The sequence below is a fragment of the Ictalurus furcatus genome, chromosome 18 (genome assembly GCF_023375685.1).
Source record: "Ictalurus furcatus strain D&B chromosome 18, Billie_1.0, whole genome shotgun sequence".
In the NCBI taxonomy this organism is placed as follows: Eukaryota; Metazoa; Chordata; class Actinopteri; order Siluriformes; family Ictaluridae; genus Ictalurus; species Ictalurus furcatus.
This window is the reverse complement of record NC_071272.1, coordinates 14413684-14440079: the sequence shown is the minus strand read 5'-3', so window position 1 is coordinate 14440079 and position 26396 is coordinate 14413684. Positions and strand designations below refer to the sequence as shown.

The window sequence follows — 26396 nt, the reverse complement described above, 5'->3', positions numbered from 1 at the left end:
TATTTAATCCTCTTGATTTCTATCCTGAGGAGAGTGGTCTCTTCCAGGACGACTCCGCATCCATCCACAGGGCACGAGGGCTCACAGAATGGCTTGACGAAGATAAGAAAGATCTGATGATATGATCTTCTCAGTCACAAGATCACAACCCATCTGAACTCCTATGGGGGATTTTGGAGTGACGTGTTCGACTGAACTCTCTGCCGCCATCTTTAAAAAACATCTGAGGCAGTATTTTTTGGAAGAATGGCGTTCATCGTTCTAGAGATGTGTAGAATCTGTACCAAGGATCATTCTGGTGGCTTGTGGTAGCCTGACACCTTTTGAGATGTGTTTCCACTCACCACGGTTGTAAAGAGTGGTTATTTGAGTTACTGAAGCCTTCCTGTTTGACTATTTTCCTTTGACTGCTCTCATCAACAAAGCATTTTTGCCCCCAGAACTGCTGCTCACTGGATGCTTTTTGTTTTCTACACAACACTATGTAAACGCTACATAGCGTTACGTGCGAAAATCCCAGATCAGCAGTGTCCTGAAATACTCATCCAAGCCTGTCATTTTGTGATCATATTCTATATGCAGCAAAAACATCCCTTATTAAAAACAGTGCACAGATGTTGATATGAGGGGGAAAAAAGCAGATTTATTTTTATTGTCCATTTCATAAAGAGATACATATAAATCATAACAAAATCTCTTTGCAAGCCCACATCCACCATTCTCATGTATATTCATGAGTTGTCCAATTGTACTGAAACATATTAGAAAATCTTCCAGAAAGAAGGGGGGGGGGGGGGGGGGGAGAGACTGTGTGTGTGTGTGTGTGAGAGAGAGTGAGAGAGACAGCTCTTGCAGCGTTCCTTTTCTCTTTCACTCTTTTCTCTTCATGCAGAGCTCTGAGGCATTAAAGAACACCTGGCTGAAAGCAATGAGTATGTTATATAGTTTTAGGGTCACCATGTAAACTTATGACAGGTCAAACTCGACAGCTGTGTCTTTAGAAACCTTAGAAATCTACGTAGATTTGTGGTAAAATCATGGTGGAGGAGAGGGATGGACTGATGATGCTATGACAAGACACATGGACTATTATTGGTCATGACAGTGTAAGGATGCACACTTTATAACCTCGCAGTGGCACAAAGAACAATACTACCACATTATTTAGTCTGTTTTTTCTTTCTTCAGATTCTATTCTTCACTTCTTTTCTTTATACAGTTCAGGAACAATTTTTTCCCAAAGCATTGTGAAGTTCAGATCATTTTAACTGGGAGAGAGAAAGAGAGAGAGAGTTCAAAGTGATGCTCGCTTTCCCATTTAACAGTGATCTTTGTGCTGTGATGCTTTTGGAAAGCTCATACAAGATTGTTGAGCAGTTTGTGTTGGCTCACTCTTTTATAAACTCCTAACATAAGTAAAATAAAAAAAAAGCGAAATGAATTTCTTTACTTTTTATATTTTATTTTCACTACTGAGCAGCAATGCTCTGGGAAATCCAGCCTTCATTCTGTCCGTGTTTTAAAGCTCAGACTTTCTCCCTTCATACAAAACAAAATAAAAGAGCATGAGGAACATTTCTGCAGAAACACTGGCATTTATTCATCATCTCAGAACAGTAATCTCTCCCCAGTGCTCTGTAACTTGTCCTTTGAAGCATAGCACATGCAATATTTATTGCATTTCACATAGAAAAGGTTTCCATCATTTCTAAATGAATTCTTCATTCTTATTTTTATCAGAGATAAATATACACTTAAAAACCCCTGCATATACCCTGACGCCTAGACATCACTTATAATTTATAATAGTAAAAACAAATCTGTGCCGTCCAGTATTGCAGACGTCCTTACTCAAAACATGCTGTGACTGAATGTGCACAGAAGAAAAGGAGCCAAAAAAAACCAAAACATCGAGCAGGATCAGCATGATTGATTGAGCAGGAGGTGGACAGTCTTAAATTCATTATTATAAATATATAATTATTCTTAAATAAAAATAATTTCTCCATTACACCTGGTTCTCTCTGTGAGGACGGCTCCTCCCATCCTGTTGGCTCTTGACCAATGGCAGTGTCCTGGGTAATGGACCAATCAGCATCCCTTCAGTGTCGCAGCACTGAAAAAAAGCAAAGAGAATGACAGGTCAGACCTTCACCCTGAAGACATCTTAGAGAAGCCACGCTGCAGGTTCATTTCATGAAATACACAAGCACTGAATCTCATGAATGCAAAAAAACAAAACGATGTGGAAATGACCAGCACAAAATATCATTAAAATGGGTATAAGATAACTCTGAATTTAGACATGGAGTTATTAACAGTTGAATTTAGACACAGGAATCTGTTCTGCTCAGACAGGTAAGTGTTAAACTTGGTAAACAACAGTTAAAGTTTTGCCACAGATTTGCTTTGTACTGTCTACCATAGCGGCTTAAAAACCTTAATAACCCTGGTTCACTGTACTCAAGCCAAGATCGACAGAATGACTAAAAGAAGATGAAAAGCATGCAGAATTTGAGTCTGGAATGATCCGGACGGAAAGATTTACATGCTTGGAATTTTATACTAATACACACACACAATTTTAGACATATGCTATAGGCAGGGCACAACGGTGAATACCCTTGTGGCGGTCTGCAAAACCCATGGGATGTCGCTGCAGCTGAAGTCTAGCAGACATTCTGACATGCTTTATCACTTCAAGCTTAAGAAATCATAATTATATAAGTCTCAGTCCGCACACATTCACTTGTGATTGCTACGGCCTAAAATGTTTGATTTTGCTGCTTTTTCCCCCACCAAAATCTGCGATTTGTGGAGTTTTTCTGGAAAACTACTTGAATTGGTGAAATTGCAATCGCAGGAAATTGTTTTGCACAATCTTTCACAGTGACGTTTGTTGGTAAATGAGACCTTTTAACTGTACTCATGTTTGATGCATGTGAACCGAAGAGGGCTATAACTGAACGCGTGCTGTGATGACATCACATGATGCGTCTTGGCCCAAGTCCGTAAAAACCTGCAAAAAAATTGCAAGCTGCTCCAAATATTGCAGAGATTGCTTGATTTTGCATTCATTTCAAAATCGCAAAATCCTGGAGGGACTGATACACGTCATACATATCATAAATATGATATAAGGAGCCAATTTGACAAATGCTTGGTTTAAAAAAACAAAACAAAAAAAAAAAACAGCCAATCTAAACTAAAGCAGGGATTACACTATGATTTTCGGTCTGATTTTGCTGCTGCAGACCTAAATAAATAAATCAAATCGCACACTGAATACAAATTCTTTAGCTGCAAGTTTGGTGGTCTTATGCGCATAATGTGACGTGCTAATTTAGTTCAGAAAAGCTTGTAGAACTTTTATATATATATATATTTATGTGAGAGAGAGAGAGAGCGAGAGAGATTACCCAATATCTCATTGCACTGTGTGAAAGGTTTTCCCAGGGCACCACACATATTTGTGACACCATCCTGATAATGCCTATAACGATTAATAAACTTGAACTATTCCAGTCTTCCAGATCAGCAACATGTGATCTTATAAACTGCAAACTGACATGAAAATTTCAAAGCAGATTCAAAAGGCTAAAATAATTTGGTTTTTACAAAATACATTAACTATTGTAGAAATGTGAAACGTGAATAAACGTAACGTCATCTTCTAATTCTAACCTTCACTCATCTGTTTGCAGGTGAGAAAATAACCTTTTCTTTGTGCCAATATTGAAGCACTGTGTTTTTATTCCTAATAACAGCTCTGTTACATTATTCTGAGGTTCAACAAAAAGGACCAGCTTTTTGTTTTTTGGTAATGCTTTTTTGGGTAAGTGTTACAGAGTGCTAGCTAATCTCAGTTATGGTTTAGGAATTTTAGATGAAATGCATTAGTCAGGGAAGATACAAAAAAAAAAGACAACTAGGTAAAATTCTTGAAGTTCACATTTTATTTATATACTCTTAAAACATCAGAAAACATGTACACAATATCTTCCACTGTAATTTTTTTTCAATTGTTTTACAGCATTCTCTGACCTGCAAACAGATAGAAATAATAAATGTAAAAAATAAAGAGAACGAAATGAAACAAAGCCAACCACCAAAAATAAATACCATTTTGCTCTGCTTTTGACAAATAAACGTCAGTCAGTCAGTGTGGTCTACCAAGCAAAGTGTTTTGTTGTTTTGGGGTTTTTTATTTTATCTTATCTCAAGTTCCTGATCTATGCCTACGTGACTGTCGTACTTGCGAAGACCAGGCTCTTTTACAGTAAATCCCTTCTCAGGTGGAAAAAAAAAAATACAGTTAAGAATGCTAATGCAAGTGAAGGACAAACATGGACACAGAGAAACTGCATTTTCTCTTAACATAACTCTCACTTGCTTCATACACATTTCCAACCATTTGTTCTCAGGTACGAAATGTTCTCATGTTCTCAGTATACCATTTCCTCACCCAAATCACCTGGTAAAATACATGCTAAATAAAATACTGTATGTATGTATATATGTATATATACACACATACTCACACTCTCTCACACACACACACACACACACACACACACACATACACACACTCACACTCACACACACACACACACGTGTATCCCACATGTTCAGCCCTGTGATCCAAAAGAAGTGAGATGTCACAAAAATAAAGTTTGGGCACAACAAATAAACACCATTTAAAAAAATTCCTCCGAGACACAAAACACTAGAATCAGATAAATCATTGAACTACTAAGCAAACACGTTTTTTTTTCTTCCTTAAAGAAGCTTTAACGCATAATTATGGTTAAACATATTATATTTACTTATCAGAACTGCTGTCTTGTGCTTCAGTGCTCTAATTTTCGGAAAGACATTTTAATAACAGTCTTCTCTTAACGGTGTAACGCAGCTTGAATTTTAATGCTCGATTGTAACAAAGTGTGCTCATGAAGAAGCACGGTGATAAACAACGATTAAACCAAAAGAAACTAGAACACCACAAGAATGAGGGAACAGGAATATATGAGATAAAACCAGATATATATCTATATATGTAGTGGAAGATGAACACATGGGAAAGGTAGGAGAGAAAGATGTGACGTGGTGACAAATGGAGAAGAGAGAGAAGTGGGTGAGAAGATGGACAAGTGAAGCAAGCAGTTGCAGCTGTGAGGGTGGGAATCATGGCTGCTCAGTTCGGCTGGCATGTCTGCTTCTGGTTTTATCTGCTAAGAGATGAACAGGGCCTCTGCTCACACCGCTCTCTGGCATTTGAGGTGGCTTTGGCTTGTACACACCTCCAACAAAAACTCAGCTAAACTGCCTGCGAAGCCAAGGCTGGCCAAGAACCACACCCAGGTCAAGACTCCTCTCTTCTCCTCAGACCGAGGATCCAGCATCTGATTAAGTCTGATTGTAAAGGAGGAGCAGCACCAGGCAAGTCTCTTCGTCTACCTGAGTTAGAGACTTTGTACCCACCAGGGTCCTTTTTCACATTTTACTGTCTTTCTTATGTGTTGTTCCGTTTTACAGCGAGTGTTAGAGTACAGTAAGAGACATCTAGTGGAGTGGTCTGAACTCCTCATGAACACTAAACTGTTCCCAACAAAGCCCACAGCACCTCTGTTCTACATACCACCAAAAAAAAAAAACTATAAACTAGTAACGACAGAAATGCCTTTAATCCGTCTGCATCTGGACCGATATTCACATCTCCCTGAAACGTCCTTTTAGCTATAGAACAATTTATCCTGTCTAAAGCAAGTCCAATTCAATAAATACTATTTAAAAGATTAGGAATAATAACATTAATTATAATTAAAAAATAATACAAATTTCTTCCACTGACTGATTCTTTTACTATATGACACTAGAGGTTTGAGCAAGTGATTGATCTGGGAAGAAAAATGATTAATTATGCACTAATACAGTAATGTACTGACATGAAAATATCAAATGATAGATTCAATATGGCATATGGGCTCAAAAAAAAGTTAAATTATACATGAGAATATTTCATCACATGAATCATGACAACCATTTCCTATCATTATCATCATTCTCATTAATCAGCATCTCAGTCAACTTCCAACAACATTCAGCTCCCCAAGACCCCCTAATTTCTGCTTTTCCAATGAAAATAAATGAGTCCTGGTTGACTGGCCTGACACTTTTTGGGCTTCTCTCTGGCAAGGTGGCTGGGTACGGTAAGGGGTGAAGAGTTTGTATTCTTTCTTTTCTGAAAGGGGTATGGGGCAAAAGCGGTGCCTGCTTTGCCTACCTTTCAAAGGCACACAGACTCACGTCTCAAACTGAGTTAGCAAGGCGCGAACCTCAGGAGTGAGCTGTTTGGCTGCCTTGGCAGCCTCTGTGATGGCTTTACGGTACAGACCCTTTCTCTTCTTGTCAAAGCGAGACTGGAAGTTTTCTAGAAAGGGGGCCAGCTGAGTAATTGCCAGGAAGGAAGTGGTAGGCGACCCAAACCAGGAGACGCGGGCCTCCTGCCTGACTAACAGCCCATTATCTTTGCGGCTCACTGTGATAGCTAAGATGCGGGCAGGCCACCATGGGAAGCCAAGGATTTTAGCCCACACAATGTCCCCTACGCAAATCGTCCTGCCATCCAGAGCAACACACTTTGAGACATTTTTGGAAAAAACTGCAGCTTTGAGGGATTTACTGCGCTTTTTTGAATCCTTGGGAGCAGAGGAAGAGGCAGAGATGAAAGTGGAAGATGTGCCAGGGGCAGAGGCAGATCGAAAATCGCCAGGAGGAGGGAAGTCAAGGGTCTCAGTCGAGCTACACTCAGAGTTTGATGACTTTAAGTCATCTGCACTATCGACGCTGCACATGGAGGTGCTAGAGGAATCGGGCTGCCTGGGTTTCAGGGTCATGTATACCACCAGGTTGCCAGCCTTGCTCCCGTGCATCTCCTGCCCCTGTTCCTCTGACTCAGGCTGCGGTTTGCTGTGGTCCGAAGGTGACTGGGAGATCGGTTGGGATTTGGGTCGTGCCAACTCACCGTCTGGACCCTGAGGCTCTGCAGCGGCAGTGGCCTGGCCTGCAGAGCGTGTGGAGGTGCAGCGAGGAGCAGCTAGCTTAGGCAGCGTTAAACGCCCTCCTCCCGGCACTTTCTCCAAGCAAGGTGGCTTACATGAGGAAGAATCATTTTCTTCATTACGGTACCTTTGAGGCTTGATGCGCATCCTGGGTGGCAGCGGGTTGGACATGCCTGGTCCTCCTCCACTGATCTGCTGCAGTCGTCGGGTGAAGTGGACCTTCTGGTGGGCCTCTTGAAGAGCTGCAGCCCTCGTCATGGCCTTTGTGTTACCGCTGCCGCCAGTGACAGAATCGCTCTGCCTCTTCTGTGCTTTGGCCATCTTCAGCACTTCCCGTGCCTTCGAGTGGTCAACGTTTTTGCTCTGCAGCACTTTCTTGGCACTGAGTTGGACTCGGGAATTGGCTGAGGCCGGTGCTGTGGCGGACACTCCTTTAATCACTCGGCTCCCTGCAGCTGTTCCTTTTACTTGGCTCTGGCCCAGACTGGATGGGGTCGAAGAAGTGACCCGTATCGCTGCAGCTTGCCGCTTGGGCAAATCAGCCAAGCGGCTCCTGTCCTCTGAGCGCGCATCGTTACGAGGCCGCTTCCCAGCACCCGGAGCTGTGCTCTCATTGCGCCGACGCTTTGCATCATCACTCCGGCAGTCTGATATAGGGCCTCTGCGAGTTTCACGCTTCTCCCCTTGTACCACAGCCCCTTTGCATTTATCACACAGTACTTGTCTTGGTCGAAGCTTGATGGCATTCATAATGGAGGTGGGCTCCTCTCTGTATAATCTGCGCTTCGGCCTTTTGATCTTACGAGGTGGAGGCTGAGGTAACGACTGGTTGTAAGTGTCCCTGATGAACAGCGGAGGCGGGTAAGGAGCCCCCTCCTGAAACAAAGGGGGTGGTTTTACGGTCCATGGTTTGGGCTCAGGGTTAGGACTGGGTTGAGCCACTGAAGGCCCCTGCACAGGTTCCTCTGAAAGGATGTCAGGAGTTCCTTGAGCGACTCCCTTCTCATTCTCTGACTGGAATGCCTCCGTCTTAAGCTGCATAGATTCTGGTTTGTCCTTGTACTCTCTCTTGGGAAACACAGTTATTGGAATTCCATAGGGTCCAAATCTGAGGACAGAGAATGGAAACAGGTAAACAGTTAAAAAGTGAATGAAGCATACATTTTTTTCCTCATTTACATCCTGAACATCTCAGAGAAATCTCAGGCTTCTTGTTTACCATTTGAAATATTTACACATCTTATATACTATGATTGCAGCAATCAGTTTCATTCAGATCACAGTGGCTGCAAGCAGCATAAACTCGTACAAACTCACACAGACTCATGACATCTAATACCTACAGAATTTTCACTGCTATTTAATTCATTCACGTGTTTGTGGAATGCACCTTTATGGCTTGTTATAAATACATTACAAACCCCGTTTGGTCTAGGAAATCCTCTCGGTGTCTATGTGGATCATTTATTGCTTCTGATGTTCAAATACTGAAAAACTAAACAAAATTTAAAATCCTCCCTAAGTCCCCCAAACAACAAAAGATCAAAAGATTTTGCTTTTAAAAACAAAGTTAATCATGTCTGTTTTTGTTCTGTTATGCATGTTGTCGGCTCATGTAATCAGTACCATCTAGGTCACACCATTTTATTTGTGTAATGAAATTCTGTAATGCCCTTGTTTTTTTTTGCCCTTGCCTTGCAGAAATAAAGAGTCTGGTAGAAAGAGAAAGTGAAAACTTCACATTTCATATGTCTGGGACTAAAGGAGACTAAATTATAGTCTGCATCAAAAGAAAATGAATAAAACATAATAGCTTGCCTTCAATGCTTTCTAGGAAGGAATCAAAAGATCCAGTTCTTTTTCAAGATGTGATGATCTAACAAATCTAACGGGAACCAAGGCCAAAATGCAAAAGGTGGTCACCTCCGACTTGCTTGTGACTATTCAATTCAATTTTAATAGTATAGCGCTTTTAACCATGGACAAAGCAGCTTTACATAATATATAAATTCAGAATATAGATTTTAAATGTATGAATTTGTCCATCATGAGCAAGCCAGAGGCGACGGTGGCGAGGAAAAACTCCCTGAGACGATATGAGGAAGAAACCATGAGAGGAACCAGACTCAAAAGGGAATCCATCCTCACCTGGGTGTCACCGGATAGTATAATTATAAATAAATCCCTTCTATAAATGTGCTAATACTACATGGTCAAATAGTGCAGTTGTGTATCCAGGAAAATTCATTACAGTTTTTACATGAAGTCTGACTAAATATGGTCGGAGCATCATTTCAAAAGCTACGATACAGAACGGTTTGGGCTGAGTGCTAGAAACTTCCTAGCACACTAACAGGGTGTGGTGAGCCAAAATAATCATGAGTACACTGTATATTAATCACTTTTATCCACTTATGAAAAGGAAACCTATTCATTGATCAATTACCAGGTCAATGTTGCGTCAAATCAGATAAAACACTCTTGACAGGAAAACCCTGTACATTTAGAAGTGTACATTTGCTCCTGAGTAACAAAGCAGAGAATAAAGAGCAATAATGTCATCAAATAATGTACAACTATAACTGGAACAGTAGGTACCATATTACTATACACTCTCTGCTTGTAACTTGGGAGGCCATATGGCATGTCTTATCAGAGCTGGAGGAAACTGTTTGGCCAGGCACTGTTTTTTTTTTAAAAAGAACGACAGACGGCTAGAACACGACAGAACCCTCTGTAAAGAAGTGACATTTCATATCCAGTGCCAATATTCTAAAACACAGAGGAGTGTTCAGTTTCACACGGACATCGGCATGCAGTGCTAGACTGGTAAAGAATTTCACGTATCTAATCCAACGACGTATTCTTTAGACATATTATGAACATGTAACAGATTTACTGACAATTTTCTTCCTTTTATGCTAATTAAAACAGGCAGGCTTTTCATTTTCATTCGAAGTGCATTCATATTTGAAATGTGACTTTCCTCACACACACACACACACACACACACACACATATATATATATATATATATATATAAAAAATATGAGGGGGAAGACTGTATCAAAGAAGTATTGGGTATCATCTGCTACTCAGATCTAATATCTGTAACAGTGTATATTAACTATTGACCTACAATCACCAGCCACTTTAATAGGAACACCAGCACCCCTACTCATTCATGCAATTACCCAATTAGTTAAAATTGTGGCAGAAGCACAATGCATAAAAGCATGCCAATACCAGGTCAAAGGCTTGGGTTAATCTTTATATCAAACAGAATTTGGGGGCGGGGACTTGTTTTTGGAATGGAATGACTGGTTAGAACTTACAGAACGACTAAGGAAACTTAAATAACCACTCGTTAAATCCGTGATAAGCAGAAACGGATCTCAGAATGATCATCTCAACATGTCAATTATTGAGGTGGGTGGGCTACAGGAAAAGACCATATCGGATTCCACGCCTGTCAGCCAAAAACAGTGTGTGAGGCTACAGTGGGCACGGGCTCACCAAAACTGGACAGTTGATTATTGGAAAAACATTGCTTGCTCCAGGGCTGAAGTTTTTGATTTACCCAAAACAGGTCAGCAGTGTCTTCACCATTTAGGCATCAGAAACTGTGAAGAGCAAAGCACCGTTTTTGGCTCAATGCATTTTATATACACATTTTATACACACACACTCACACATCCATCCAAAATGTTTACGTTTTTGTGGAAATACTTCTGATTGTGGCCGGATTAATGGTTTTGTATATGTTCTGTAGCATGGACAGATATTGTTGTTTTATGTCAATAATGGACTGTCCTGAGGCTACTAGTGAAACTTTGGCAGTAAACTAAAGATAAGAACGTTCACAGGCAACCAGCGTAGAGCTATTTGAGCAAAAAAAAAAAAATTGCTGCTGATGTGAGACAGTGTAATCTTATTCATGTGAAAAATGTTCTATACTAAATGATAAAACCCAAACTGACTCTGGGTGTAGCTGGAGATACACTGTTACATAAAAAGTACCATTCTCAGGGGTCTTTGGAGAGTTACGGATATTTAAGCTTCCAAAAAGGATTCTACAAGGAACTGTGAAGGGAAACAAACCCACTGTCGTTTGCCACAGAACTTTCAAGTGATCCTTCGGACACCTTTAGGTGTCCAGATTTAAATGTTTTCTAAGCATGTGGTGCTCGTTTCTGCACATAGCCCACCAACTGGATTTCACTTAAATATCAATATCTAGGACTAACCGATATAGCTATTCATAAAGCGACTGCACATTTATGTTTAGTGACCAGTTCTGCCATTTTGAAACTCGATATCACACACACACACCCCTTACTGATGTTATAGCACATTTAAATTGCTTTTAAATGTAGAAATTGGGATTTCTGTTTTACACAAAACCTTTTATTTAGCATGCTATGAGGAATAATAGTACAAAAATAGTTAGTCCATAACTTCAACATAAACCTGAGATTGTGTATCGAACTTTAAATATAAGTAAGGAAATTTTTTTTTTCTTCCATCTTTAAATATATTAATATCAAATATCTCAATCTTGAAATGTTATATGCTACCTGATACTGATCCAGACATCCTCATAAGCTTCTGGGTTTCTTAGTCATAAAAAAAACCATAGCATGCATAAAGAACATGTGCTTTAAGACAGTTTGTGCATGATCTGTAGCGTGTCAATCAACACATCTTCACATCTGTTACAGCATTTCAGGTTAATATTGACCATGATATCAATACTAAGTACCAGATTGGTGCATTCCTATACATAAGGACTTCTAGTAGTTGTATTATGCAGTGATTGTGTGATTAATAGAGCAGAACTGTACAGATCCTTTTTAAATTGTGTAATGGTGCCATGTGTAGAGGGTGGGGCTTCATTCAGACCACCCCATAAGGTAAACAAAGATTTCTGACAATGCCACTCAGGACTGAGCAGAGAAGAAACACAAGCCATTATCAGGTTTTAATTCCTTGCACCAATGCAAAGCAGGTGTTTACCTTTTGGAAAGGTCCATGAGAACCCCGGAGAAGATCTTCTCGCCTAAACGAAACGACACAACAAGTGCATCGTCGATGATGTGATCCAGTGAGACCCGAACCTCGGAACCAGGTACGAGTCCGCAGATCGCCTCGGGCGGTCTGTCCACAGTTTCTGCACACAGTTTCTGCTCAGACTCTGCGCCGACACCCGAGTCACACCCCACTAAACTCTCATCCTCCGGTTCTGAGGAGGTGTGAGGATGCTCGATCTCTGCTGGAAATTGGACAGAGTCCTTACTGGAGATGTTAGAAGAGTCACTTGTGCAACTCTGTGCTACCGATTCTCTAAACGACGTCTCTTCTGATGAAGTGGACTGCGACTTGGGAGACTGAGGGCGTTCATGGAAAGCATCCTCTGCAGGTCTGAAGTCGGAGCAAGGAGCATCACATGCAGCTTCGGGCTCCGAGACTGTCTCTGATCCTAGGAAATCATGCTCCAGATCAGCAGGGCACACGGATTCCAGATTACTGTGGGCTGGTTCGTCTGTTTCAGTCACAGTCTCTGTTTCAAGAACGGCTCGAGCGGGGACAGAATGCGAGAAAACGGTGGAGGGATCATGACCTGAACCGGAGCAGGGCGGAAAGCAGGCGATGGACTCATGTGGACTGACCTCGTTATGAGCAGCCGGCGCGTTTGGAGAAAACGACTCTTTCAGGCGCTCCTCTGCAACCTCAGTGTCGTTATGCATACAGTCCGTGAGCACGCGCTCGTACGTGTCGCTGTGTCCATCCTCTGCGTGCACACGGAGCGCTTTTCCCGCGACTCGCAGGTCCGGCCTTCTCATTTCCATTCGGACCTGACTGCATTCCTGAGCTGCATCCACACTCTCAGCCTGGTGACACAGCTCCATTTTTGAGACGAAGCCCGCTGCCGAGTCGGGCTCTAAGCCGGCCACATGCTCACCAGGCTCCGCTTCGTACTCGAGCCCGTCCCCCACTGTTGTTGTTGATGCAGCAGCAGCTCCTGGCTCCGCAGCCACGGCCGCCATTTTCTTTCCGCTTTGCAACTACTACTTGGCCCTCTCCTACTGATAAGCAGAGATCCCGCCCACCGAGGAACTAAGCGCACTCGCTATTGGTTAGTGTGGCGCGAGTCTGTCATTGAGTGGCTCAAATTACTGCCATTCAAATGGAAGTCCTGGAAACGCTATTGTGATTGGCTTCTATTTTGTCAATATTGCTTTGCTTACAAAAAAAAAAAAAAGGACAAGTTTGACGCCACAAGGGGCAATGTTGAGTTGCGAGCGTACTGGACCCTTTGCAGCAGTGGTTCTCAAACTTTTTTTTTGTATAGCTAGGGAGTCCTTTAACTGTAACATAATTTTTGAAACCCCCTCAACACAAATATATTTTATGAACAATATTTAAATGTACCATAATATTCAGTCTATTTATCAGAGCCATAGCGCTTTCTATTCCGGAAGCTTCCACTGCCAGCATTAGGTCCAAGTTGACAATATTTAGGCCAACCTTTTTGTTGTTGTTCTGGGGTTATTAATGTCAATTCAAGTGACCAGTCAAACAGACTTTGATAAAAGTGGTATAATGTGTTTCCACTGCTGTAACCATCCATCCATTTTACATATCGCTTATCCTACATAGGGACGCTGGGGATGTCTGGAGCCTATACTATGGAACTCGGGGCACACCCTGGATGGGGTCCCAACACATCACAGAGCACAATCGTGCACACACTCACACAATATGGAAAATTTGGAAATGTCAATTTACTACAATGCATGTCTCTTGACTGGGGGCGGAAACCGGAGTACCCGGAGGAAACCTCCAAAGCATGGGGAGAACATGCAATCTCCACGCACAAAGGGCAGAGGCGGGAGTCGAACACCCAACCCCAGAGGTGCGAGGAGAACATGTGAACCACTAAGCCACCATGCCCCCATACTGTTGTATCCAAATTTCAAAAAATCATGGAACATCTGGCTACACTTCATGGACCTCACTTTGAGAACCACTGATTTAGGCATTCGTTAACTACTCTGCTTGTGAATCAAATTAACAGATTACCAAATTACCTTGACACCAAAGTTGCAATTCAGTAAAACAAGAAAAGGGAAAAAATTATTTGATATTCTGTATAATATATAGTATAAGACAGAGGCATCAGCATGACTGTTGTACTTGCTATTAGTGGATTAGTGTTGAAAGTGTCTGTTACACTACTATCCAATAAACTGTGTTGTATATATGTTGTATTTATTCGTTAACTATTTGCTGAATCCAGTGGCGAACATGAGGAACTTTGAATGCAACTTTTGCTCTCTCCACTACTTCTACATTGAACTAAGCTGGAAAACGGTGAGTGAGAAAAGAAACTCTTACCTTTTGTTTTTAGAAACTAACAGCAAAACCTGGTCTTTATCCCTTAACAATCCGAGATTATTGACTTTTTTTCTCCTATTAAAACATCACTGTGAGTCATTCCATCTCAAGTGGTCCAGTGCAGGTTGCTTCTAATAGCAACACATTTTCTTATTATGTTTCTCTATGTATCTTTACTCATTAAAATTAAGAACATTTTGTTTTACAAGATCCTATCTCTTTCACCATTCTTTCAAATTCTTAACATCATGACCCTGATGAGCGGAATAGATTCTCTGTGTTCACACAGGTACATCAGGTTCTGTGTTATGCATATTTCCGTCTGCTCCATCAGTTTTGTGGTAAAACACAGAGAGAATGTGTGTGTGTGTGTGTGTGTGTGTGTGTGTGTGTGTGTGTGTGTGTGTGAGAGAGAGAGAGAGAGAGAGAGAGAGAAAGAAAGTGCAAGCTCAAGATTTGCATATTTTTTACTAATGCACAAGAATTTAGCACAGTGTATTGATAGCTTATTTAGCAAATTGCAATTTAACAAATAATTAATAATAGTATAAAAATATTATTTTTTTACACTTAGTTTACATTTGTTATACAATAGGGAAAAATAACTTATTTAGTGTTCCACACTTTCTTGACTTCTTGACTTTCTTGAGTTTTCTTGACTTCACAGCACAGTACTTACAGAAGAACTAGGTAACGTCTGATACTAAATGTTCACCAAGCTAATAAAAAAATTAACCTGTGACATTTACTTAAGTGATTTGTCCTCACAGCAGGTTTCATCACAGCACATTTATTGTCAAACCTTAAGGGACACTTTGTATGACAGTATTGTAAAAGTTTATGTTCCACTATAGTTTATAGTCAGTGAACTGATCTAATCTTAAGAACAGACCTGTCAAGGTCAGTGGTTAAATAGCCATGTTGTAACTTAATGTAACCTTGGTCACAGGTGCTGTTTCATGGGTTTTGGCACAACCTGAGGAGACTTTTTATGTCACTCAAAATACAATGGGGTCAATGACTTTTAGGTCATAAATGAGGTGATATTCTACTAAACCCATATCCACAGTGACATTTGAAAACATATCATACTAGCATGGTTGGAAGAATATATAAATACAATATATACATATACAATATATACGTATATATATATATATATATATATATATATATATACACACACACACACACACACACACACATACACACACAATACAGGCTAAAAATAATTTATTTTAAAAAGTGGAACTTTCATATATTTTAGATTCATTACACAAAGTGAAATATTTCAAGCCTTTTTTGTTTTAATCTTGATGATTACGACTTACAGCTCATGAAATCAAAAATCCAGTATCTGAAAATATCAGAATGAAGAATTTATAATACAGAAATTTTCACCTGAGAAAAGCTCTAATCAGCTAATTAAATCAAAACACCTGCAAAGGTTTCCTGAGCCTTTAATCGCTCATTCTGGTTTAGTACACACAACCACAATCATGGGGAAGATTAAAGCAAATTTTGCATTCCAGGCTGCTATCTACTTGAATGGTGAAAGACATGTTCACAAAACAGATTGACAATATGACCTTTTAAACAATGAAATGGATGGTAAAATCTGCCCAAATTGGGTAATTTTTGGCTCAAATAACACAAAAAAATTAATGCGTCCTGCAGCACAAAGTGCCCCCTATATTTATGCAGGCATCAGTGAAAGAAATTGATAAGCCAAGGATTTCCAAGTAACATCGTATCCAACAAACTGACTGACTCTTTTCTCAAGTGCAGACAGAATCTCAGAGATAGACAACTCTCTCTATTCAAACAGTCTCTGGTAATACACATTCAAGAAGAATTCAAGGCTGCATCCTAAATGAAATATTATGCACTAAATAATTTCTGTAGTGTTGTACTGATATACTATTTAGTACAGTAGTGATAGGGCCCAACTATTTGAGGCCCTGAGGATGTAAGTATCACCTGTCTTTATGGGTATGTCCTCAGTATTACAGAAGTGTTATGAGAATAAAAAAAATATTGGACACATCATTGTGATTTACAGTTACTGAGTACTAAAAAGCGAAAGCTCTCTCGCTGGTCACACAGTCAGCTCTGTTCTCATTCCTTAGCTCTGTTTGTGCAACATGCCCTCATTCATGTTCTGCAGAATACAGCACAAAAATCAAGCTAGCCAGCTAATGTAGCTATCTATCTAAAATATAAGCTTTTGTTAAAGGTAAGATGCTGTATAATTGTACTCTCTCTGTGCAGGGCCTTGTTTGACAGTACACTAAACAGGGCTAAGAGCTAGCCAGCTAATGGCACCTAGCTAGCTAAAACATAGAGTGAAGTACAAAACATACTCTTGGTCACTTCTGGTGTGTGTATTCTTATCATCCAATCTGTGGTCACTGTGCATTTTGTTACCTGATCTGTGTATTATGGTTTCTGATCCAGTTTGCATTCACAGTCTTTTAGCCAGCTAGCTAAAGTTAGCCAGTTAGCTCACTACTGTTTGCTTTGTATAAACAGAATATCATGTTGCTTCAAGTAGGATATTTTGCTTCAACCAAGGGTGCCCAATATTATCCAAAAAGAGCCAGTATTTTAGTTCCAGCCAACTAGGCGCACTTGCAAAAGATAATATCTCATCGAAAGGAAATTCTCTTATCATGTACTCTCTTATATTATGAACTGCTATCAAATACCTATGATGAATGTACACATTTAATTACCTCTTTGAATAAGCTGATCACCTGCCATCTTTATTATAGTAGACTTATTTTGTAGTATGACCCTGGGTGCTGTGTGTTTTGTCTAAATCTGTCTGGCCCCTGCACCAGTAGAAACCGTCCATGCACTGCTTCTTATCAATGTGTATAAATACTCTTGGTTTGCATGAATAAACTCGGATGTCTATTTGAGCATGCATGTGTTAGTGTGTGTTCATTTAGGCTCCCCAGATCGATCTGAAACGCTCTGAGGAGAACCACACTTTCTAAGCACAGAACTAAAAGTTAATAGAAGTAATTGTAGAACAGGTTGAAAGGCATGACGGAAGATCTGAAAGGCATAATCTGAGATTCCTGAGATACATGGAAATCTAACATTAATAATATCTGATAATATCTGTTGATCAATGTCCCCTTAATTTTCACTGTACAGAATAGGCATACAGTTGCCTCTTACTAAACATCTGTTTTATCTAAGGGTAGATGAATGTAGACATTCAGAGGATGCTGCAGAACCTGTAGCATGTTTATGCTCTATTTATTTACAGTTATAATCAAAATTTTTCCACCCCATTGTAAATCAGGTTTATTGTCAATATTTACAGACTTTCAGATGTTTTCAATGAAAAAATCAAACAAAATCAATTGAAATAGTTCAACACAAGAATGCTACTAGTGGTTTCCCCAAATTCGACTGAAAATGCAACTTATAATGATTTCTCCAGTTTCAAAATTATTCAACCCCTTCATGGCAAGCATATTTAGTACTTAGTAGAGCACCCTTTTGCTGTTATGACCTGCTGCAAACGAGATGCATAGCCAGACACCAGCTTCTGGAAGCATTCCTGAGGCATCTTAGCCCATTCCTCATGAGTAATGGCCACCAGTTCAGTAATATTCTTGGGTTTGTGTGCTGCAACCACCTTCTTCAAATCCCACCAGCGATTTTCTATAGGGTTCAAGTCAGGAGACTGTGATCGCCCTGTAGAATCTTCAAGGACTTCCTCAGCAACCAAGCCTTGGTGGAATTGACTTCAGCTTCCTCACAGATGGCATGACATTTTCTACTAGGATTTCTCCAATGAATCCATCTCGCCTTCCACACACTGCAGGTTTCCAGTGCCAGAGGATGTAAAGCAGCCCCAGAGCATCACCGAGCCACCATCATGCTTGACTGTGGACATAGTGTTCTTTCTTCATTCTTCTTTCTCCAGACATACCACTGATTCATCATGCCGAAAAGTTCCAGTTTTGTTTCATCGGTCCACAGAACAGAATCCCAAAATTTCTGTGGCTTATTTATATGATTTTAAGCAGAATTTTCTTGTGCTTTTGGTTCAGTAGTGATGTTGAGCTCTTGGAGATCTGGCATGGAAACCTTGTGTGTTTAGTATGTGCCATACTGTGCTCACTGAAACCTCAGTGCCTGTTGCCACTATGTCTTGCTGCAAGTTTATGCAGTCACTCAAGGGTTTTTCACAACCTGCCTTCTCAGAAATCTGGTCACAGCCACTAATAGCTTCCTTTTTCTGCTCTGTACAGGTACTTAAAAAATTTTCTGCCCATAGCCAGTTCAGGTATTTCATGTGTTCCAGCACAAGCACACATGGTGCGACTAATGAAGCCCTTGATTAGTTGCATCAAGTTTGCTTGAGACAACAGATGTTTTGCATATTTGTGCTGTTGTGAGGGATTCTATTCAGGGGGTTAAATAATTTTGAAACTGGAGAAGTCATTATAAGTTGAATTTTCAGTTGAATTCTGGGAAACAACTTGAAGCATTTGTTGTGTTGAACTATTTCAATTGCTTTTGATTGATTTGTTCATTGCAAACAGCTGAAAGTCTTTAAATTTTGATAATAAATATAATTTGCAATGGGGGTTGAATAAACTGTATCCTCATCACATCAGTGGCATAAAGAAGGAAGAGACAAATTTATATCCCTTAAATAAACTGAAGCTATGTTGCAATTAAAGTTGTAATCCATGAACCACTGGCATTGAGTTTAATGTGGTAAGGGCACTGACCTGTGGGTCATGCATAAACTGTGACCTGTATTTTTCCATTTTACCAAACTACGTTCTGAAATGTTCAGAATGGACCGTTTTACTCATAATATCTTAAGTGCAAAGATTTAAAAATAAAATTTGAATTCGGTGACAATTAGCTGAAGACCTAATATTGGTTATTTACTAATTGAATGATGTCTACTGTCAATAGAGTGTAGTTACTTTAAAAATGAAAATCATCTTCTAACAGTTTTAGATAAATAATTTTGCAAGGTTTATTCACATGAAAACATGTCATTAATATAACTTTGTCTGTTAAATACATTTACTTTTTAATATTGAGTACCTGAGTACATTTAGAAGTAGCAACGTTTCTAATTTCACTCAAGTACATTTTGGTTGTATACTTCCACTTTTAATTGAGTAAGATTTTGATGCTTTTATTTGTTCTTCATTTAAGTACTGTATTTTTTTTGTTCAGTTTCCACCCTTGCCTCTATAAGACTTGTTTAGGATAATATTCTGATATAAGTCGTGCTGCTCCTCACCTTTGGAATTCTCTCCCAGTTAACATCGGCAATTCAGACTTGTTATCCCAATTTAAAGTCAAACTCAAACTCACTTATTCAGAATAGCTTATCCTTCATGATTACTGTCTGCACTCAAATCTAGCACTTTGTGTTTTTGTTATTCTTACAGTTGTCATATTTGTAATTGTCGCTTTCCTCTTTTATCATTTTATTGACAGTTATTTATTGTTATTTATTATTTTGACATTATTGCTACTTCTTGTTCTTGATGTATGGTGACTTTGTGTGATTTGAAAGGCACCTTAAATAAATAAAATGTATTATTATTATTATTATTAACTCTCAGATAGCTAATGATATTGTAATGGTTTTCATGGAAACTGTAATGGTCATTGTGGGTCTCTACTGGTAATTTGTTGCCTTCTAGTGGTGGCATGTTATGTCTAGTGGATACTGTTGAATAATGGTAATTGTAATGGTTTTAATGGTTAGCTGATGGTTTGTAATGGTATTTGTAAAGGAAACCATTAGAATTTCTGTGCTGGTTTCCATTGTTTTGTTTTTCAGCAGAGTTATCTGACCTTCAAAGCAAAACACTCAAAAAGCATACAAAGCTGATGCATTATAAGATATGTTACAATTCCTTTAAGAACATACATTACAAACATTGGGAAAACATACATATTTAGACAAATATTCATAAGCAGGCTATATTCTATGATATTTTGCAGTATTACTATATAGTTCCTTGCTATAAGGGTATATGTATGACTAAATCTACAACTGAATTACTGAATTATGTGTATATATTGGCACACAATATTGAAGCAGTACAACAAAAAGTGAATGAAGTCATTCATTACAGATCTCTAGTCACTATTTAATGCAGGTGAGAAACCTCACAGTCAAAATCTTAATGACTTGTCATTTTGCCATCATACAACTGTACAGGTTTATGGCCTAATTATGATATTGCTGTGCTCATATCATAAAGTTGTAGAGTCAGCAGGAAGAGATGTGTATTTAAGCAGAGGAAATTTATCCACGAGTACTTTCCTCTAAAATCAGCCATCCATTCACTCCGCATTGACATCATTTCTGTTCAGCCATGGCATTCTCTGGCAAGTGGGAGACTGAAAGTCAGCAGGGATATGAGGACTTCTGCAAACTTCTTGGTGAGTGATTTGGTGCCTGATGGCTTAGTCTGGATTAGGGATGTGTCGTTTTCGTGAGCGTGTCAACTGTTTGAGACTCTTTTGACAGGGAGGATCCTCTGCACTGCTGCTTGGTAAAGATGTACAGGATTGGTTATCACGATAAATGAATCTTCTTAATGAAGCACAGATGCACCAGGCAAAGGGGTGCTTGCTGTTTTTTTGTCAGTGCATATTTTCATTTGGCAGATGCCCTTATCCAAATTGACCTACAGATGTGCACTGAAGTCTCTATCAATAAATACATCCTCATACTGGTTCACTAGGTCAGGGACTAAGAGTACTATCAGTCTAAAAACCCTGTTGGGGAGGTAAGTATGGGGTGAAAGAAAAACACATGACAAGGATTTTTCTAGACAAGTACTTCATGAAGAGGGAGGTCTTCAGTTGTTGTTTGAAGACCATCAGTGACTCAGCTGTTCGGACAGCTGGGGAAGTTCATTCCACCACCTAGGTGCTAGAACAGAGGAGAGCTTTGATGCATGCCTTTCTTGTACCCCGAGGGATGGTGGGTCCAACTGAGACATGCTATGGGATCGGAATGGGTGTAGAGCAGAGTGATATGTGATGAGTGCTTTAAGGAAGGTAGGTGCTCATCCTTTTTTAGTTTTGTATGCAAGCATCAGTGTTTTAAATCTGATGCAGGTAGCTACAGGAAGCCAGTGGAGGGAGCGTAGCAATGAGGTATTCAGCTGCATTCTGGATCATTTGCAAAAGTCCAATTGCACGTAGAAGCAGACCTGCTAGGAGTGAGATGCAGTAGTCCAGTCTCAAAATGACCCGAGTGGCCTGTGTGGATAGAAATAGATGAATCCTCCTGATGTTCTAAAGGAGAAACCGGCATGTGTGTGCCAGTATAGCCATGTGAGATGGAGAGGAGATTTGATTGTCTATGGTTGGGGTAACTATGAACAATCCAAGGTTAAATGCAGTGACAGAAGGTGAGATCTGAGAGTTTTCCAGGGAGCTCACACGATCATGATGTGTTGATGCATCTCCGGGGATGAACAGCAGCTCAGTTTTGCTGGGATTAGGTTTCAGCTGATGAGTTTATTGGACATAGTGGGGGGCTTGGGATTATGAAAGACAGCCCCATAAACATCTCTACATGGAACATTATGGAATTTTCTGATATATGCTGCATTTATTTATTTTTGCATGTTTGTAGGTGATTTATAAGAGACCATAATCAACCATGTTCAATTTGAATAAACACAGTAGGGGTTACTGAGTGTAAATGAGTGAAAATAATTGAGTGCATATGTTCACATACACTTAAGAAAAAATAGTGAAGACAAAACAGTGCCTGCTTCAGAACAGTTCTTGGGATCAAAAGGGTTATCTCAAGATAAGATTTTCATCTCTTTCTTTTGGTTCTATTAAAACTGGTGCTGTCTTATGCTTTGGGCTGTAATTGACTTCTTGTGAGATACACCCTTGTTTCATGTTAAATCGTTTAGTTATTTTTTCCCTAATTTTTTGAAAGTGTAAAATTGTGTCTTGGAGCTAATATTATTTTGAGAATTTCATCAGCACATGTAGTTTTCTAGCATCTGTGTACACAGTCCTTACTGCAAGGACAAGCATATACTGTATAGCTCTAAGGTTATAGAGATTTATTCACAGTATTTGATTTATTAAGAGCGTTTTAACACAGGAAGGACAATAATTAGTCTGTACCTTTGCACTTCAGGTATCCCTGCTGATGTGATTGAGAAGGGTCGTGATTACAAACTTGTGACGGAGGTGGTTCAGAACGGTAATGAGTTCTCTTGGACTCAGCATTACCCAGCCAACCACAGCGTCACCAACAAATTTGCTATTGGCAAGGAATGCGACATGGAGACCATCGGAGGAAAGAAGTTTAAGGTAAGATTGAGATGATCCCTTTCGAAACAATAACACAGAAAAGAAAAATGCAGGCTTTGCTAGAACTCCATCAGAAAATGCACAAGATCTAAAGATCTACTGTATAGTTACACTGAGAAATTACAGCTCAGCAAGACATCACAGCACTGAATACAGATTTGATTAAGATAATGATTTTTTTTTTTTGAAAATCAATCTATTATAAGATCTGTGAATGGGATTTATTCTTACCATCACCAGGCAACCGTCACCATGGAAGGGGACAAGCTGAGGACACAATTTCCCAACTACAACCACGTAGTTGAGATCAGCGGCGGGAAGCTGGTTGAGGTACATCACTGAATAAAATTTGCTTAGATTGTACAAACTGAAATTTTCGAGGTGGTAACTATTAAAGTAGGAGTACTTCATTACTATACTTGAGTATTATAATGATCAAAATAGTATATTTGCATTATTAATTATAGTATATTAAAAATGAATACTTTTACTCTGTTAGATGAACAAAAACACACTTTTTACTATTTACAATTTCATTTAGACCTTCCAAATGATCTCAAAGATCATTACACAATTTTTTTTCTGTCGATGTTTAAAAATCTAATCCTTACCTCTGGATAACACAAGGACAATTTGCATATTAGCGTTACTATTTCTTCATGTATTAAATTTAATGGAAAAATACTCAGTCATGAGAAAAAAAACAAGGCAAACAACATTTATAATCTTCATAACTTTTAAGTCATCTGAATATTTACTGACTGTGTGAGACCATGTGAAATATATACTGATTTCTATTTTAAAAAATTATTCTAAACAATATTTTTTAGTTGAGTTTTTTTCTTCAACAAAGCATGGGCACATATTTTAACTTTCACTCTAGTCCAGATTTTGACACTACCCATTTTTTTTTCACTTTATTTTCACATTGTCACTGTGTGTAGAAAATGGCTAACGTGACTACCATTCTCTGCTACACAGACTTCCACGGCCACGTCAGCTAAAGGTCCAGTTGTCCTGATCCGAACCAGCAAAAAAATCTAAACGCATCACATTGCCTATGTATGACTACAAACGTGTTCAATAAACTATAAACATTTATTTTAATCTTTGTGTGTGCCTCTCAATGTTTCTTAAATGGAGACTTTAAGAATATAAATGCTCAAAATCTTAAATACAAAAACAGCAGCAGCATTTTAAATCACTATATGGCTACCACTGGGGGGCAGTCAGCTTTCAAAATGTGCTCCTGCCCTGAGGGTACGATGTACCCCTGCCAAAATCCTTGGTAGTTCTCTTTGTTACAGAACATTGAGAGAACATTAGTTTGATGTTGCTAGAAAGGATTTATTGCAGCAAATCAGACATTTCAAAACCAAGTCTTAAACGATGATGCAAAAAGTAAAGTGATTGATACTGAGGTAATTATAATAGACTAATACATGCACTTAGACTAGTCTCCTTTTATTTTAGCATTTCCATTTCCAATCCTTTTGACTTTATAGTATTTTTTAAGTGGTAAAACAATCCAAGTGAATGCATGTTTCAGTTTGGGTTTGAAAGTAAACCTTTCTAATAATTAAAAGTGTGCCAGCACCTCCCCCTCTCTGCTGTTCAAACAAAGGTTGTGAAAATGATCCATTACCCAACTGGCACCCACCCTCCAATTCCTTTCTTCACACCGGTTCAGACATGTGGTGTACCTCCCTGGGCCTGCACATGTACCCCCAACAGAGCATTCGCACAAAGGAGGCTCCCTCCTCCCCTCCCAGGCTTCCTCTCGGTCGTCTTCCAGCCAGTATCTTTAATTACTCAGATAAGACGGCTCTCTCAACAGACCCACTAATCTAACATGACATCCCATTCTCCGGGTTTACACCTTATCAGACTCGCATCAGTCCACAATCCCACAATGAGTGTCTTGAAAAATATTTGCTCCTTTAAACAGTAAAGACAGTTGGATGAGCAAATAGGACAGAGGCCAACGTTCAGTTAAATAGAACGAGTGACATAAATACAGCATTAAGGGTTTTTTTTTTTTTTAAATTGTCCTTTTTTGAGCTGTTCTTTGATCCAGATAATCTCATTTCCCAGCCCCATACCAAATGGCCTGAATGTCCTACACAAATACAAGCTTTTAAATGAAAAACCATAGACCACTGAACAAATCTATCATTACTTCCTGGTATACTAAACATCTAGATTTAGAAGACATCAGTCAAAATGTGCAGCATGTTCCTAATGGAAAATAAATTTCACTGCCTTCATGCAGTTATACCCTGTTATAAGAGCACACCAACGCTAAATTAGAACAAAACAAAGAAAATAGAGCATACGCCAATTCATTATAATATGCTCAGGTAAATAAAAACTCTGGTGATTTATAAATACAGCACTAAGCATTTTTTTTCACCAGGTATTTGCAAGAACTAAATAATAAAATCATTAACTGGCTAATAGCACAGATAGTTGAATTTCTTAGTGTTTCCTTTTCATAACACTGACCTCTGCAGAGTATGATTAAGAAATACATTTTCTCTCTCCGTCTTAGTTTTTCAGGCTGTTCTTTGAGCCGGAAAATCTTTAGCCCTTGCTTTTTATGTTTGCTCTTTATTTGCTGTTTAGTGACAGGAAAGAGTGTCATGCCGAGCAGGAATCCCCTCCATTGTCTTGTATGTAGCACATGAAATGGGATGTCGGGGGGGGGGGGGGGGGGGGGGGGCGAGAATGACAGAGGGACGGAGGGAGGGCACTGCTTTCTGGGGTGGGGCTAAAGGAAGAGAAGAGAGCTCCCCACTCCCTTCTGACCTTTTCATGTGCAACGACTTCACATTCATATTAAACAGCACGTGACCTATGCAAATGAACTGCTTTTACTATTTAGTACAGTATTCAACCAAGACGACGAAAAAAAAAAAAAAAAAAAAAAAAGACATCTCTGCTGTTTTTTCTTTTGTTTTATTTTTTGGGATTTTATATCCAAATGTCATGTTCACCCCACCCCTCCCCACTGGCCACAATCTCCTACACAAATACAGGCTTTTAAATAAAACCATAGACCACTGAATGTACTCATCAGTATTCACTGGTCTACTAAATGTCTAGATTTAGCAGACATCGGTTGCAATGTGCAACATTTTCTCGGTGGACAATAAAATAAAGTAAAAATCCACTGCCTTCTAGCAGTAATACCTTGTTATAAAAACACACTAAGGCTAAAATAATAAACAAAATAACGGAGTGGTTAAAAAAAAAAACACAAACAAACTGTAACAGCTCTACAGTAACAGATGAAATGAATGGTTACGTATTGCACACACAGAGGCTTCACTGAAATACAAAAACAGTGCCTACATCTGTTACAGTGAACACAATTCATCTACCTACATAACTAGACTCCAACATAAAAGATTAATGTGTGGAATAAAAAGTTCTGGGAATTAAAAAAAACAAAAAAAAACAAAAAACAACGAATCCTGAAGCTCATGACCAGTCAGAAAGAAGATAATCAAATAAAATAGAAGTCCTGCAAAATAAGCATAAAAACAATGGCATACATTGAGGTAGTTAAAGATTCAGGAC

The 26396-nt window shown here is 39.3% G+C and overlaps 2 protein-coding genes across 2 annotated transcripts; one reads left to right on the top strand and one right to left on the bottom strand.

Moving 5' to 3' along the window:
• Positions 1 to 2162: 2162 nt before the first annotated feature.
• pwwp2a (PWWP domain containing 2A) lies at positions 2163 to 14613 on the bottom strand. Its single transcript, XM_053648526.1, has 2 exons — positions 12078 to 14613; positions 2163 to 8169 (listed from the first exon to the last, which is right to left on the bottom strand). The coding sequence occupies exons 1-2, from the start codon at positions 13106 to 13108 to the stop codon at positions 6303 to 6305; spliced, it is 2898 nt and encodes a 965-aa protein (XP_053504501.1). The 5' UTR covers positions 13109 to 14613; the 3' UTR covers positions 2163 to 6302.
• A 6170-nt stretch (positions 14614 to 20783) lies between these two features.
• Positions 20784 to 23921, top strand: fabp6 (fatty acid binding protein 6, ileal (gastrotropin)). The gene is made up of 4 exons (XM_053648882.1): positions 20784 to 20906; positions 22639 to 22814; positions 23055 to 23144; positions 23796 to 23921. The coding sequence occupies exons 1-4, from the start codon at positions 20840 to 20842 to the stop codon at positions 23856 to 23858; spliced, it is 396 nt and encodes a 131-aa protein (XP_053504857.1). The 5' UTR covers positions 20784 to 20839; the 3' UTR covers positions 23859 to 23921.
• Positions 23922 to 26396: the final 2475 nt, after the last annotated feature.

Excerpts from the sequence above, each read along its gene's own strand:
- pwwp2a (XM_053648526.1), bottom strand. The coding sequence starts at position 13,108 with ATGGCGGCCGTGGCTGCGGAGCCAGGAGCTGCTGCTGCATCAACAACA. Across the intron at positions 8,170-12,077 it reads CTCATGGACCTTTCCAAAAG|ATTTGGACCCTATGGAATTC; the intron begins GTAAACACCTGC and ends CTCTGTCCTCAG.
- fabp6 (XM_053648882.1), top strand. The coding sequence starts at position 20,840 with ATGGCATTCTCTGGCAAGTGGGAGACTGAAAGTCAGCAGGGATATGAG. Across the intron at positions 22,815-23,054 it reads TCGGAGGAAAGAAGTTTAAG|GCAACCGTCACCATGGAAGG; the intron begins GTAAGATTGAGA and ends TACCATCACCAG. Across the intron at positions 23,145-23,795 it reads GCGGCGGGAAGCTGGTTGAG|ACTTCCACGGCCACGTCAGC; the intron begins GTACATCACTGA and ends TCTGCTACACAG.